Genomic DNA, 16684 nt, shown 5'->3' with positions numbered 1-16684 from the left:
CGACGATAGACTAGACAGGGAAAATGTGGCACATATACACCATGGAATACTATGCAGCCATGAAAAACAATGAGTTCGTGTCCTTTGTAGGGACATTGATGAATCTGGAAACCATCATTCTCAGCAAACTGACACAAGAACAGAAAATCAAACACCAAATGTTCTCACTCATAGGTGGGTGATGAACAGTGAGAACACATGGACACAGGGAGGAGAGCATCACACACTGGGGTCTGTCGAGGGGAAATAGGGGAGGGACAGTGGTGGATGGGGAGTTGGGAGGAGATAGCATGGGGAGAAATGCCAGATATAGGTGATGGGGAGGGAGGCAGCAAATCACACTGCCATGTGTGTACCTATCCAACAATCTTGCATGTTCTTCACATGTACCCCAAAACCTAAAATGCAATAAAAAAAATAAAAAAACCTCCCTTCACCCCTAAATATTGCATCTGCTTCAACTCAATGTACATGCTTGCCTTTACATAAAAACTGTCTTTAACATGACTTACTTTCTCTTTAACAGACTGCAGTCAGACTTTGTCTCAACTACTCCACCAGAACAGAGTCACATCAAGGTCATCAGTTATCTCCATCTTGCCAAATTTGGAGTGATTCCTCCATCCTCATCATATTCATCTTAGCAGCAGCATTTCACATGATTAATTACACTCCTATTTGTGAAACACTTTATTTGGCTTATAGGTCACCAGGAGGGTTCACCAACCAACTCACCGGCTATTCTTCAGAGTCCTTTGCTATCTTCCTCATTTCCTAACCTCTAAATGTTGAAAGGTCCACAAGTCCTCAGAGATCTTCTAGCTATACTCACTCCCCAAAGCAGTTATGTCCCACCCTAGCCAAAATCTGGGTGGAATGCAGCCTTCAGTATTTATAAATAGCTCCACAGGTAATTCTAATGTACAACCAGGGTTAAAATCACTACCCTACATGACTTCATTCAACAGCACAACTTTAAATACCACTTATACTCAGGGCACCAACAATTTTATCTGTTTTGATGTTTTTCCTGAATTCAGATATCCAATCACCTACTTGACACTTAGGTGTCTAATATATTTCTTAGATGTAACATTTCCAGAAAACTCTTGATTTTCTCTTCCTACTTGTTCCTTCTCTAATATCCCCATTTCAGTAACTCTTGCTTCAATTTACCAGTTGTCCATGACAAAAGCCTTGAAGCTATTCTTGATTCCTATCTTTCATTCACAGCTCACATTCAACATACATCAGCAATCCCTATCAGCTCTATCTTCAAAATAGTTCCAGAATCTAGCCAATAACCACATCCAATGCTGTTATACTATTCCAAGCTACTATTGTTCCTCACCTTAGAACACTGCACCCTTAACTACCTACACTTTTAACTCCTCATAGAAGTCAGAAGAGATAAACCTTTAAAAGGTTAAATCAGATCTTGTCATCCTTTCACTCAAAACCTTCCAATGGCATCCCTTTTCATCCAGAATAAAACCTAAAGTTCTTATCAGAGTTTACAAGGATTTGCATAATGTAGGTGCAGGTATTCACCCTCACCCTTGCTCTCTCCCTAACATCCTCTCCTACCTTTCTGTCACTAATGACTCCAGTTCAGCCACTTGGGCCTCCTTGTCATTCCCAAAAATATCAAGCACACTCCTTTGTTAGGGTTTCTGCACTTCAATTTCCTCTGCTTAGAATGTCCTTTCCCTAACTATCACCCTTTCCCCTCAGATAATTGCATAGCTCATTTCTTCAGGCAAAACATAGGCTTATAATCCAAGAATTACAACGCTTTGAGTACCTGCTCAAAAGAAATAAAAACGTACATCCAGCAACAGACAGGTACATGAATATTCATATCACCTATTCATAATACTCTGAAGTAGAAACAACTCTAATGCCCATCAATAAGTTAAAGAATGAACAAATTTTGGTATAACCATAGAATGAAATACTACTCAGCAATGAAAAAGAACATACTACAGTCACAGGCAATATAGATAAATCTCAAAAACATTATACTAAGTACATGAATCCAGATATGTAAGAATACATGTTGTTTGGGTAGTAAGAAATTTGGCTTCACCTAAGAAGAAGTCTGGCCATTTTCCCAGCTCCTGGGAGATAACCTCTAAAACCTTGGCATTTTGGGGGTGATTAGAGTGTTTTCTGCATTCGTGGTGGGCCCCTAGGACCACACCTGATAGTTTGTAATGAGATGACTCATGTTGAGCATCTGATATTTTATGCCAACTCTGGATAGGGGCTGGCCATTCCTGAAATACCAATCATGTGATTAGAGGGTCAGGGCTTTGAGTCACATGATATCAGTCCAACCTTCAGGAAGAGGAAGAGAGCTAGATATTGAGGTCAACAATGTGGCACATGATCCATTCAATCATGCTTATATAATGAAGTTTCCATTAAGAACTCTGAACATCAAAGCTCTAGTGAGCTTCCTGTGTTGGTCATACTCCATGCATATCATCATACATCAGTACCGGGAAGGCAACACATGCTAAGGACAACAGAAGCTTTGCACTTGGAGCTGTCCCAGACTTCACCCTATGCATCTCTTCCTTTGGCTGATTATAATTTGTTTCCTTTTGTTATAATAAAACTGTAGTCCTAAATATAATACTTTCCTGAGTTCTATGAGTTTTGTTCTAGAAAATTAACCCAAAGGAGTCCATGTAGACCCCTAATTTGTAGCCAGCTAGGCCAAAGTGAGGGTGGCCCTGGGAATCCCTGAATTCATGGTGTCAGAAGTTAGGACAGCCTTTGAGAACTGTTCCCTCCACCTGTGCAGTTCAGCTATACTCCTTTGCACTGTATGACCCCATTTTTATGAAATTTATAAAATCCTTGAACAGAAAAAACTAAAGTGACAGAGAAGACACTAGTGGTTGCCTTAGACTCAATAGGAGCAGGAATGATTGACTCCAAAACAGATGAAGAGAATGTTCTATACATTTTCTTGAATGCATTCTAGTGTACACATTTTTCACAACTAGTCAAATTTTACAGTTAAATGAGCATATTTTATTTCATGTAAATTATATCCCAATACATTTGGTTTAAAAGAAAAAGTGCTATGTCTGATATTACTGAGAATGTTGTTCATTCTATCACATGATATCCCTTTTTATTAAGAGCTACAGGACAGTTTCCTATCTACTCTTAGCCCAAGGAACATTTGTATTTTTCCTAAATTTTGATTTTTAATTACATCATTGGCAACTGAATCCTCAGACAAAAATGTGAACACAAGTGTGTGTGCCATCATAGCTGGCTTTTGCAATGTCATTCCTGGCTTGAATTTGCTTCTAACTATTTTTGCTTAGGTTTTAATGAATATTATGTTGCCATATTTTACAAATAACTATAAGCTGTCATACTTTTTTCTGGAAAAAGGTAGGGGTAAAAGTTTTTTTCTAAATACATATGTAACATTTTAGTACAGATTTGAAGGAAAATGTTTTCTTTGCTCTTTTACAAAAACCTGAAAAGATAACTATGTTGCTTTGTTAGATAGTATCTGGATATCCAACTTAGTTAGGCCTTCTTTGAAAAAAAAAAAAAAGGCTTCAGCCTCTTAGAAGTTGCCAAGAATTTAGCCATAAACTACAAAATATGTTCAAGCCTCATCTGCGGTTCCTAAAATTATTTTGATTTTGTATTTTAGATCTGCATTATAAAACATATTCTATAAAAGACATAAAAGTAAGATTTTGCATAGTCATGAACACTTTCAAGGATGAATTATCCATTTGAAAATTGTTCTTAAAAATTGATAGGTAAATAAAATTTCTATTTAAAATACATAGTATCTGTTCACTGTGCAACCTTTCAAATTCTCTGCATGCTTATAATTTTTCATAAGAAAATGTTTGAAAAAAATACGAGAAAATATGAAAGTAATAATAAAAAGAAATCACAAATTTTTTTTAAATCTGTAAGTTAAATTGTGGCTCACCAAAATAGACACTAGCAGCTGAAGCATCAGAAATGATACTCAGATGGTGCTTGTTTCAATTCCAGATATGAGTGAAATTATATAAGTAACAAAATCCTATACACAAAAAATTTTTTAAATTTTTAAAAAATTAAAGTAACAAAATGATAAAATCCTCTAAGTCTCTTCTTAAACTTTATTGTGCATATGAATCACCTGAGGATCCTGTTAAAAATGCACATTCTGATTGTGTAGGTCTGGAGTGGGGTCTGAGATTACGTATTTGTAACACATTCCCCGCTGATGCCAATGCTCTTGGTCCATCTTGCTACTTGGAGTAGCAAGATTATTTTTATAATTTTTAAAGATTCAACAAAGCCTCAGAGCTTTTAAATATATGCCAATAACTGTTTATCAGTACCAATATCTTTTCTTCCCACTTTGAATTTCCTTAGTGTGAAACCTCAATGCTAAGTTGAACACAACCTAGGCTTCTAAGTTTTGCTTGAAAGAGTTGCTATGACCTCTAGAAAGTTAACTCAAAGCACACAATTTTAAAAAAGTTCTGAGTAGTACTAGCAGGGGTATATTTGGGTCATCTATCTTCTAGATAATTAAGATGTAATTACAGAGGAAATGTGTGACAAAATGTGTTAACATTCTACTTATATCCATCTACTCCTCTGTTTGTTCAGAGATATTTCAATCCAAATCAGCATATTTGTTTCTATCTTGAGAATTTTAGTCTGGATCAGTCATATCAAAAAGTTCAGCTATCTAAAGAATTCTTTAGTCCATTCCCATAGTGATTGATATCCTAACCCTTCAGTGGAAATAACATTCTCCCCTGTTTGAGGTAAATGATCTCTTGCAGGCACACCATTTGGATACTGAGAAGAGGTAATTTATCTCAAGTGGGCAAACACTATAATGAAAGCAAGAAGGTTGCCACCTGTCCAGTATTTACAGAGGCAACATGAAAACTGGGGTCTTTGCCCACTGCCTATAAGTTCATCATAAAAGTTTAGGAAGGTAGCAGGGGCAATCACCTTTAGCACTTTCTATGCATTGAATTCAAGCTATCATTATGGAACTTTCCGTTTCATGAAAAGGTACAAAGTAATATGCTGGTCCCACTGAGACATCAGTGTACAAGAAAGAGACAGAACAATGAACATTTACAGGACATTTACAAATACAAAGGCTTGGCTAAGCAGGTTACATTTCTTCTTAATGTGAAAAGAAAAAAAAAGCTAGGAACTTTTATTAGCCAAATTTTACAGATTAGGATACTGAGGCTGAAACAGGATTAAGTAATTTGCCCAATAACACACAAACAGTAAGCAATGGTACCCAGATTCAAATATAGAGTCCAAGTTCTTAACTAATACTTTACCTTATATCCAACATGTTTTAATGTAAATTTTCTCTCCTAGTTAATAATATGCATACAATTCAGAACTTACTCTAAACAGATAAAAACCTACTTGTTAAAAAGACTTACTGAATGTTTTCTTACCTTAGAACAAAGATAACATGAAAAGCCACACACTTATTATTTAATATACTAAAAGTTTAGTATTGGCATACATGCACCACAGTTTTACTGGAGCTAAAAAAAGTGTCAGTGATGCTAGTAATATGTAGTCCTAATATTTAAAATGGCTTAAATTTTTAGCAAGTTCTCAAAAACAAAAAAGAGAAAGTACAAAAAAAAAAAAAAACTTCTGTCCTCATAACAAAAATTTTCTTTCACTTCAGAATTTTCAGAATACTTACTAAACAGATTTCCTCAAGATTCTGTCATTTCAATTTCCTACTTGGCTAAAATAATTAAGACACTGCTCATAATTTAACATGATTCAAAAAACAATGAGCCAATTACAAATGAAAGCTAAATTGATATTCCTGCTACCTGTCCTCTGATGAAAATATCCTATTGTGAATTGGTTAGATAAATTATGGAATATACAAATAATTAAATATTACTCAGAAATTAAAAATCATTCTCTAAAAGAATAGAAATAGAAAAACCCTCAAAAAGTACAACTATTTTCAAAATGAAGTTATGACACTGTATCATAAGTAATGTATGGTATCACTTCTGTGAGTTTTCTTGCAAAAGATGCACAAACTGAATCTAATCATGAGAAAACACCAGACAAATCAAAATTAAGGAATATTCTTCAAATAACTGGCCTGCAATCTTCAAGAATGCCAAAATCACATTGGTTCAGAAAAGACTCAGGAACTCTTCCATACTGGAGACTAAAGAAACATGACTAAATGCAACACGTAATTCTAAACTAGATCCTTTTGCTATGTAAAGAACATAGTTGGGACAACTAGGGAAAGTTTAATGGGTTCTGAGTAACAGTAATGTACCCATGTTGATTTCCTGATGTTGACAGTTGCATTCTGATTGTGCAGGAGAATAACCAGAAGGCAACTCTGAAATGAACACTAAAACATGCAGTCTTGGAAATGCACACTAAAACATAAGGGAGTGATGCAGCATCATACTATCAACCTGCTCTCATACTGTTCACCAAAAAGAAAAGTTCTTTGTTATATACTTGCCACTTTTCTGTAAGTTTGAGGTTATATCAAATTGACTTTTAAATGAAGATATAAACCTAGGTACTCTATGATATCGATATCATTTGTTAGTCAATTAATGGATGGATAAGAGGAAAGGAAAGAAGGGAGGAAAGGAGGAAGGAATGAGAGAGCCAGGGAGGGAGGGAAGAAAAATATATTGGAAAAACATACTCAAATGTTAACAGCAACTATTCCTACTACACAGCAATAAAAAAGAATGAAATCATATCCTTTGCAGCAACATGGATGCAGTTGGAGGCCACTGTGTTAGTCTGTTTTCACACTGCTGATAAAGACATACCTAAGACTGTGCAATTTACAAAAGAAAGAGGTTTACTAGACTTACAGTTTCACATGGCTAGAGAGACCTCACAATCATGGTGGAAGATGAAAGGCACGTGTCATATGGCAGCGGCAAGAGAGAAAATGAGAATCAAGCAAAACCAGTTTCCCCTTATCAAATCATCAAATCTTGTGAGACTTATTCACAAGACTTATACCACAAGAACAGTATGAGGGAAACCACTCCCATGATTCCTATTAACTGCTATTCATACCACACAGCAATAAAATAATTCCCTCCCACAATACATGGGAATTATGGGAGAATGATATTTGGATAAGGACATAGAGTCAAACCATATCATTCCACCCCGACTCCCCGACAAATCTCATGACCTCACATTTCAAAACCAATCATGCCTTCCCAACAGTCCCCCGAAGTCTTAACTCATGTCAGTACTAACTCAAAAGTCCACACTCCAAAGTCTCATCTGAGACATGTCCCTTCTGCCTATGAACCTGTAAAATCAAAAGCAAGCTAGTTACTTCCTAGATACAATGGGGGTACAGGCATTGGGTAAATACAGCCATTCCAAATGGGAGAAATTCATCAAAACAAAGGCCCCATGCAAGTCTGAAATCCAGCAGGGCACTGAAATGTTAAAGGTCTAAAATGATCTCCTCTGACTCCATGTCTCATATCCAGGTCACGCTGATGCAAGAGGTAGGTTCCCCATGGTTTTGGGCAGCTCCACCTCTGTTGCTTTGCAGGGAACAGCCTCCCACCAGCTGCTTTCACAGTCTGGCTTTTTTTTTTCTTTTTTTTTTAGTGTCTGCGGCTTTTCCAAGTGAACAGTGCAAGCTGTGGGTGGATCTGATGGTCCTCTTCTCACAGCTCCAGTAGGCGATACCTACGTAGGGACTCTGTGTGGGGGCTCCAACCCCACATTTCCCTTCCACACTGCCCTAGCAGAGGTTCTCCAAGAGAGCCCCACCCCTGCAGCAAACTTCTGCTTGAGCATCCAGGCATTTCCTGAAACCTAGGCAGATGTTAGGCATCTTCTGGAATCTAGGCAGAGGTTCCTGAGCCCTAATACTTGATTTCTGTGCACCCATAGGCTGCACACCACATGGAAGCTGCCAAGGCTTGGGGCTTGCACTTCGGAAGCCATGGTTGAAGCTCTATGTTGGCCCCTTTCAGCCATGGCTGGAGCAGCTGGGACTCAGGACTCGTAGGCTGACCACAGCATGGGGACTCTGGGACCAGGCCACAAAACAATTTTCTCTTAGGCCTCTGTGCCTATGATGGGAAGAGCTGTCCTGAAGACCTCTGACATGACCTGGAGACACTTTCCCCATTGTCTTGGGGATTAATATTCAGCTATTCATTTCTTATGCAAATTTCTGTAGCAGGCTTGAATTTCTCCTCAGAAAATGGGTTTTTCTTTTCTAACACATTGTCAGGCTGCACATTCTCGAAACTCTTATGCTCTGCTTCCCTTATAAAACTAAATGCCTTTAAAAGTACCCAAGTCATCGCTTTTTTTTTTTTTTTTTGAGATGGAATCTCACCCTGTCACCAGGCTGGAGTGCAGTGGCACAATCTCCCAATTTCAGCTCACTGCAACCTCCACCTCCCAGGCTCAAGTGATTCTCCTGCCTCAGCCTCCTGAGTAGCTAGGACTACAGGTGTGCCACCACACCCAGCTAGTTTTTGTATTTTTAGTAGACACCAGGTTTCACCATGTTGGCCAAGATGGTCTCATTCTCTTGACCTCGTGATCCACCCACCTTGGCCTCCCAAAGGGTTGGGATTACAGGCATGAGCCAGCACACCCAGTCACCTCATGAATGCTTTGCTGCTTAAAACTTCTTCCACCAGATACCCTAAATCATCTCTCTCAAGTTCAAAGTTCCACAAATCTCTAGGGCAGGGGCAAAATGCCACCAGTCTCTTTGCTAAAACATAGTAAGTCACCTCTGCTCCAATGCCTTACAAGTTCCTCATCTTCATCTGGGACCACCTCAGCCTGGACCTTATTGTCCATATCTCTATCAGGCTTTTGGGCAAAACCATTCAACAGGTCTCTAGGAAGTTCCAAACTTTCCCACATTTTCCTCTCTTCTTCTGAGCTCTCCAAACTGTTTCAACCTCTGCCTGTTATCTAGTTCCAAAGTCACTCCCACATTTTCAGGTATATTTCCAGCAACGCCCCACTCTACTGGTACCAATTTATTTTATTAGTCTGTTTTCACATCACTGATAAAATTATACCTGAGATTGGGCAATTTACGAAAGAAAGAGGTTTATTGCACTTACAGTTCCACATGGCTGAGGAGGCCTCACAATTACGGTGGAAGGTGAAAGACATGTCTCACATGGTGGCAGCAAGAAAGAGAAGGAGAATGAAGTGGACTGGGTTTCCCCTTATCAAACCATCAGATCTTGTAAGACTTCTTCACTACCATGAGAACAGTATGTGGGAAACCATCATCATAATTCAATTATCTCCCACCAGGTCCCTCCCACAACACGTGGGAATTATGGAAGTACAATTCAGACGAGATTTGGGTGGGGACATAGAGTCAAATTGTATCAGCCATTAATTATCCTAAGCAAATTAACACAGGAACAGAAAAGCAAACACCATGTTTTTACTTATAAGTGGGAGCTAAACATTGGGTACACATAGACATAAAGATGGAAACAGACACCAGGGATAGACACTAGAGCAGGGAGGGAACAAGGTGGGTAAGGGCTGAAAAACTTCCTATTGGGTACTATGCTCACTACCTGGGTGATGGAATATTCGTACCCCAAACCTCAGCATCACACAATATACCTATGTAATAAATTTGCACATGTACTCCCTGATCTAAAATAAAAGTTGAAATTATTTAAAAAGAAAAAAATAACAGAAACCATTCTTACACAAGCTGAGTGATAGAAAAAATTTTTTTTGTATTTTTATTCTTTTTTAATTTACTTATGACAAGTTTCTGAATTGATCAGTTTTCCTTTATAATGGTGGAGAGGGGCAGTAGATGTGGAGGTAATAAGTCATATTTGCTTTTTAAAAAGTGAATTCTCTCTGTGTTGAATTTCTTGATTAGTGGATCCAATTCATCCACAAACCATCCCTTCTCTGTTGCCATCTTCCATTAGCCAGCTAGGAATAACCATGTGATTCAGGTTCAGGTCAGTAACACAAGATGAGAAGACTGCTAGGTAAGCTTTTGAGAAAGCTTTTGCCTCCCTGACATAAAGGAATATATTCAGCGGCCACATCACTCCACATGTTTAACAGCTTTCTTGAGATATAATTAACACATCATACAGTTTGCCTATTTAAAGTATACAAATCAATGGTTTTTAGTATATTCACAGAATTATACCACTATAAGCACAACCAATTTTAAAATATTTTTATCAACCCAAAAAGAAACTCTATATCCATTAGCAGTCATTTCCCATACTCTCTTAATCCCCACTTCAGCCTTGGGCAACCATTAATCTACTTCCTGTCTCTAGATTTGTCTATTGTGGACATTTCAAATAAATGGAATCATGTAGTATGTGATCTTTTGTCACCATCCTTTTTCACTTTGCATAATGTCTTCAGGGATCATTCATGTTATAGCATGTAGCAGTATCTTATTCCTTTTTATGATCTAATAATATTTTATCATTTAGATACTATCTATTCATCAGTTGATAGACATTTGGGTTTTCTTTTCACTTTCTTACTCTTATGCATGCTGATCCTATGAACATTTGTGAATGAATCCAATTCACAAACACTTGATTTGGTTTGTTTGTATGAATGGATGTTTTCATTTCTCTTTCTCTTAGATACATTCCTAGAAGTGAATTGCTGAGTAAACTCTTTGTTTAACTTTTTAAGGAAGTTCCAGACTCTTTTCCAAAGCATCCATATCCTTTTCATTCCCACCAACAATGTAGGAATACCTTCACATTTTGCCCTTCCCTTTTCCCTTTTGCAAAAACACAATCCTGATGCCTGGAAGTAGAGTAGCCAGCTTAAAACTAAGTGGCACAAACATGAACATGCTAATGATATCAGAGAAGAATGTCCCAGTCCAGATTTCTACTTATCTCTAGACTTTCTATTCTTTGGGAGGAAAAACTCCTACTTGGTTAAGGTATTTTAAGTGGGGTCATCCAATAATTACAAAAAAGGCAATAATCTTCCAAACATATAATGTCATTCTATTCAGAGAATAAACTACTCCTTGATCTTTATATACTAATTTACAACAAAACCATCTTTTTAAACCTTGAAATTGTAAGAAAAACCCAACGTATTTTCATTTGACCTATTCTTATTTTTTACAGAATTTCTTTGTTATTATTCTGTTAATGCAATAAATATTAATAATTACCAATATATGAACTAAGCAAAGTAAGCAAACCAGTAATCAAAGACTCTTCTAAGCACTTTAAAAAGGTATTAATTTAGTCTTCTAAATAACTCTATGAGATAGGTAAAACTACTTTTCCCATTCTATATATAAAGAAATTGATGCACACAGGATTTAAATTACTTGTCCAAGGTCACACAGCTAATGTCAGAACCAGTATTCAAAGTCAGGCGGAATTCCTGCTTAATCCTAATGTATTGCCTCCTCTGTAGAGCACCTTAGCAATTTTAGGATAGAAGATTAATAATTAGTAGCCTGAAAATGAATAAACGGGTATGTGTGTATGCACATGTGTGCATATGTGCTCAATTATGTTACACTCTACTTTCACAGTGAGATGAGTAATAAGGAGACAACCATTTTTTTTAGCACCCACCAAATGTCAAGTATTATACACAACGCTCAACAAGTATTATCTCACTAAATCCTCGTAACAGCCAGGAAGAAGATAATAGCTTCATTTATAGGCAAAGAGTCTGAGACCCAGTAAAGTTAAATAACTCGCCCAGTTTTACACAACTAATAGCTAGCAGATTTGGATACAAAATTAAATTAAATTAGCTTTGTCCAAAGCTAATACTCTCACTACCATACAATAATGTTTACCTGTTTAGATTATTCATACACTAAATTAGAAATGCCACATTATTACATAAGCTCTTATGACTTTATATTTATTACTCTATTATCTCTTCATAACTACTCATATGCTTTAACTTTCTGAAAATACGTTCCCATCCTTTCTGCCAAAATACCTGAAACTTCTACAACTAAAACATAATTTAAAATGAAAACACATGACCCTGGAAAAATTTTATATAAACAAACCCCTCATCATATTTGAAGAAATTATTCTAAAAGCTCAGATGGTCAAGTTATCTCCAGAGAAGATCCATGCTGATAATTTTTGTGTTAGTCCAATAATATTCCACTATCCACCTGCCTGGACCAAATTCCTTCCAATATTCTTCATGACTGTGATACATCAATAATTCTCTCCTTTTAATTAGCAGTCACTTACTCTTCTCAAACTAGTGTTTCTTCCATCCATTTACTAACCAGGCCCAACCCTGCTTAGCTTCCAAGATCAGACAACATCAGGCACATTCAGGGTGGTGTGGCCGTAGACTCAAAGTAGTGTTTCTTAGCCAACAAACATTTAAAACTTTCCCTAAAAAAAGTTTTCCTGAACTTGCTATTTCCTCTAACTGTTAAAGGCATAGCCAGGTCTAATATGAAAGGCATCTCTGCTCCAAGATGGAGGCAAGCACATAAAGGCATCACCTTCTACTTGATAAGTCTTACCTATCCATATCTTTATCAGGGTCTTAATTATCGTGTTTACATTTTAACATTAGAAGTGTTGTAAGGGGCTACTTTTGGAATGTGCTCAGAGGAAATTACTGCCTCATTTTATAAAACCTCTGTAATTTGATCCCATGCCAACGATACAGCTTTCTTCCAACATGAGTAAGAAAATTATTCTTTATCAATCATCATCTACAAGCCAGGTCTGCTAGGCATGAATTTTCATTCTCATCTCTTTAATGTCTGTTCTTCCCCATTCTATGTTTATTCTTACCTCTGCATCTCTGCTTAGCCATGTCCATCATCTGAATGCCATCTCTCCTCTCTAACTTACCATCATTCTAAGCCTAACTAAATCACCAGTTCCTCCCTGAAGCTTTCCCTATACTCATAAGCCCACACTAAGCAGCATCTTCTGTAGATTCCTGTAACATTTAAAGGCTGTATCTCTTTATCTCATCCTTAATTAGATTTGCCTGAAGTCACTCATGAGTTGTCATTCTTGTTCTCTAACCATTGTGCATATTTTCTATAGCATGAGACCAATTCCCATATTTTTAATTTATCTCCCAGATTATACATAACACAGTGGTAAGAAAAAAATACACTAAATAAATTAATAACATAAACAAGATTATAGCTTAAGAAACCAATCTACCTTTAAGTGTCATACTGACAAAGAATAACACTAACATAAATCACCTGTTTCTTAAACCAAATCCAAAAGCTATTTCTAAGCTCTTTAAAGAATGTTCAGTTTTGCTCTGAAGTTATAATACCAAATTCTTAAAATACATTTAGCTTAGACTTGAGGTTTTGCCAATACATTAAATATTCACATTGCTTACCAACATCAGTGGGCACAACTTAAAATAATCTTTAAGTTACAAGTTTCCTACCACAAAAGTCTAGGTTTAGATATTTGAAATCACAATGAATGATCTATATTTGCACAGTGAAATTGTCTAAGAACTAAATCCCAAGTTATAATTATATTTAGGCTTATATTTAATTAAGCAGGCAAATCTTAACAAGTCCATTATACAATTTTAACTAGTAATGCATCTGAAATGACCATAATTAGTACAATTAGTTTTCATTTAACCTTTCAGACAAAAATATCATGCAACTTGAATCATAAAAAGAAAAAAAACTTTGCATTTTAAACCTTTGTAAATCACAAGTGGTTCCACACCAGGTGGAAAGGAGCAAACTATCCAAATTAACTCTATCTAAAATAAACGAGAAAGAGTAAAAAAAAAAAAATCTATCACAAAACAAGAGAGGAAATTTTTCTACTGGCTCTCTTATTACTCAAGCTTACTACAGCCAGAAGTAGAAGTGAAACAAGGCCAAAACATACGAAAGAACACTGCTAGTATTACTTAAGAAAAAGTTAATGATGAGCTTTCCATAGGAAAAAACAGATACAAAGAAAAAAAAAAATATGGTGGATACATTCACCAAGAAATGTCATTTCCCTGTAAATAAAGACAACATTTATATTAATTTAATATATCATTAAGTATAGAGTTAATCCCTCTGTGACTAAATAAAATAAAGATAAAAACAAATATATTTTCTCCCTATATGGTTTGTTAGAATTTGTGCCATAAAGAATTTCTGGACGTTTGTTCTTAAATGTATTTTGCAAGGACATAAAAGAAGGAACCATACCTGTTTTACCAATGACTTCTTGCAATTCAGCCATAGAACTGATTATTGCAGCAAGAAGGTCAGAACTGGTGAGCCAACTGAGCGCATGTAAACAACGCAACTGCTCCTTTTGATGTTCTATAAAATTGAAAAAATCCATTATAAAAGTCTACAAAACTTTATTAAAATCTATATTTAAAATTCATAGCAGTGTTCAGCTATTTAAGGAACAGATCAAACCCTATTATAAACATTGCCTGATGTGGAAAAATCTATTAAGAAATTTTAGATTAGCTTGACCTAATTTATAAATAACTGTAAATGACACCAAAAAATAAAAATAGAAAAAAATTTTCTTTAGTTTTACCTATATTACTTAATAGTCTGCTTTTTAAAAATTAAAAATTAAATCATTTCTTCAAAATAGTCAAGCATTCAAAAAATAGCTGGAAAATATATATTTGTCTCATTTTCATGATTCTTCAAAATATTTTTAACCCATTTCACGCTTATTCATAGAAATGGAAAATAAATTATACCGATAATTTGAAGTAGGGTAGTTTTTGATTGACATAATTGAAAAATCACTGTATAAACTCTTCACTTTACTGCACAGGATTCAAATATAAAAATAGACAAAGTTGAAATTATATATATTTGTCACCTTATATTTTAATCTGTTTAAAACAAAAAAATAAGGCCTAATTTATACAAAAATAGTCACTTATCTATCTACACATATGCATACATGTGGGGACTATGTTATATTATCTGGCATATTGCATGATTTTTTTTTTTTAAGTTTTTCCATAGTAGCCAGGTATATCCACACTGTATTTTACTAACATGCAACTTATATTTTTAAAAGCACAAATTATCTTACTTGGAAATTTATGTTTGTCTTTGGGCTCTCCTGAACACACTAACATGCCTATGCCTTCTTTGAAACTCTCCATCCAGGTAAATAGAGAGGCACATGATTGGCCCAAAATCTTGAGTCTGTTTGCTGCCAAAATTGCAATAACACCTTTCCGGAATATACGTATCAATCCTTTGAATGTTTTTTTTTTCATCTTGGCTTCCTCTTGCTTCTTTTCCTCTACAGTTGACAAAGCCTGGGCTAGAGTTCTAATTTCCAATTTGAACAATTCAAAGGTGTTGACCTGCTCCTGGAGAAAATCTCTCTGTGTAGATAAGGCACATGATCGGCTATAGAGGGGATATAAGGCACCAGCCATCAATGCACAGGCTGCCAGCAAGGATGTCTGTTCCCTTTGAGTCTGTGATAACAATTTTTTGAAGTGCGAATTTTCGAGAACCAACTGCTCATGCGACTTCTCGATATGGTTCAATTTTTCCATATTTTTTTCAGCAATTTCTTGAAATGTCTATGAAAGAAGTCAAACAATATGTTTGATCATGAAACAAACAGGCATTATATTAATTTCCCTTTACACAAAAGTCAGATACGGCAACAGTGAGCCAAACAGATTAGATCTGAATGTGTACACTGATTTTTTTTCTTTCTTTTTTTTATTGTACTTTAGGTTCGGGGGTACATGTGCAGATCATGCAGGATTGTTGTATAGGTTCATACATGGGAATGTGGTTTGCTGCCTCCATTCCCCCATCACCAATATCTGGCATTTCTCCCCATGTTATCCCTCCCTAACCTCCCCACACCCTGCTGTCCCTCCCTTAGCTCACCCAACAGGCCCCAGTGTGTAATGCTCCCCTCCCTCTGTCCATGTGTTCTCACTGTTCAACACCCACCTATGAGTGAGAACATGCAGTGTTTGATTTTCTGTTGTGTCAGTTTGTTGAGAATGATGGTTTCCAGGTTCATCCATGTCCCTACAAAGGACACGAACTCATCATTTTTTATGGCTGCATAGTACTCCATGGTACATATGTGCCACATTTTCCTTATCCAGTCTATCACTGGTGGGCATTTGGGTTGGTTCCAGGTCTTTGCTATTGTAAACAGTGCCAAAATGAACATACATGTGTATATGTCTTTATAATAGAACGATTCATAATCCTTTGGGTATATACCCAGTAATGGGATTGCTGGGTCAAATCGAATTTCTATTTCTAGGTACTTGAGGAATCGCCACACTGTCTTTCACAATGGTTTTTAAATCCTCTTACATAGAAGCTTTACATAAAGTAGAACACATAAATTTAAGAGTATTTCATGAAGCTCCTATATACTTATACAAAAATACACAAATTTAGAAAAGAAAAACATGCTTTCTCTGAATAATTTCTCTTCTTCCACTCCTCATTAACTCTTCATTTCCATTTTTAAACAGAAATGACACTGCCAATAGAGGATTTCCTAGATGTAAAAAAGACGTACTTTTTACCAAAATAAGCAACCAGTTCAATCAATGATATAACAAATAGCACAGTCTAACATTTAATGCATGAGAA

At 36.1% G+C, this 16684-nt stretch overlaps 1 protein-coding gene across 15 annotated transcripts in view; it reads right to left on the bottom strand.

Moving 5' to 3' along the window:
• CCDC171 (coiled-coil domain containing 171) overlaps positions 1-16684 on the bottom strand; it is a 545371-nt gene that overhangs the window by 387614 nt on the left and 141073 nt on the right. For 14 of the 15 annotated variants that reach the window (XM_074394865.1, XM_074394866.1, XM_074394867.1 and 11 more), the window contains 2 exons: positions 15132-15636; positions 14270-14386 (listed from right to left, as the gene is read on the bottom strand). The exons of the other annotated variant lie outside the window; for it this stretch is intronic. In XM_074394865.1, the coding sequence (XP_074250966.1) occupies positions 14270-14386; positions 15132-15636 (622 nt within the window). The remainder of the gene's footprint in view (positions 1-14269; positions 14387-15131; positions 15637-16684) is intronic. 15 annotated transcript variants of the gene reach the window in all.

This window comes from Saimiri boliviensis, chromosome 2 (assembly GCF_048565385.1).
Source record: "Saimiri boliviensis isolate mSaiBol1 chromosome 2, mSaiBol1.pri, whole genome shotgun sequence".
In the NCBI taxonomy this organism is placed as follows: Eukaryota; Metazoa; Chordata; class Mammalia; order Primates; family Cebidae; genus Saimiri; species Saimiri boliviensis.
The sequence above is the reverse complement of the archived record's forward strand: the minus strand, read 5'-3'. Positions and strand labels throughout refer to the sequence as shown.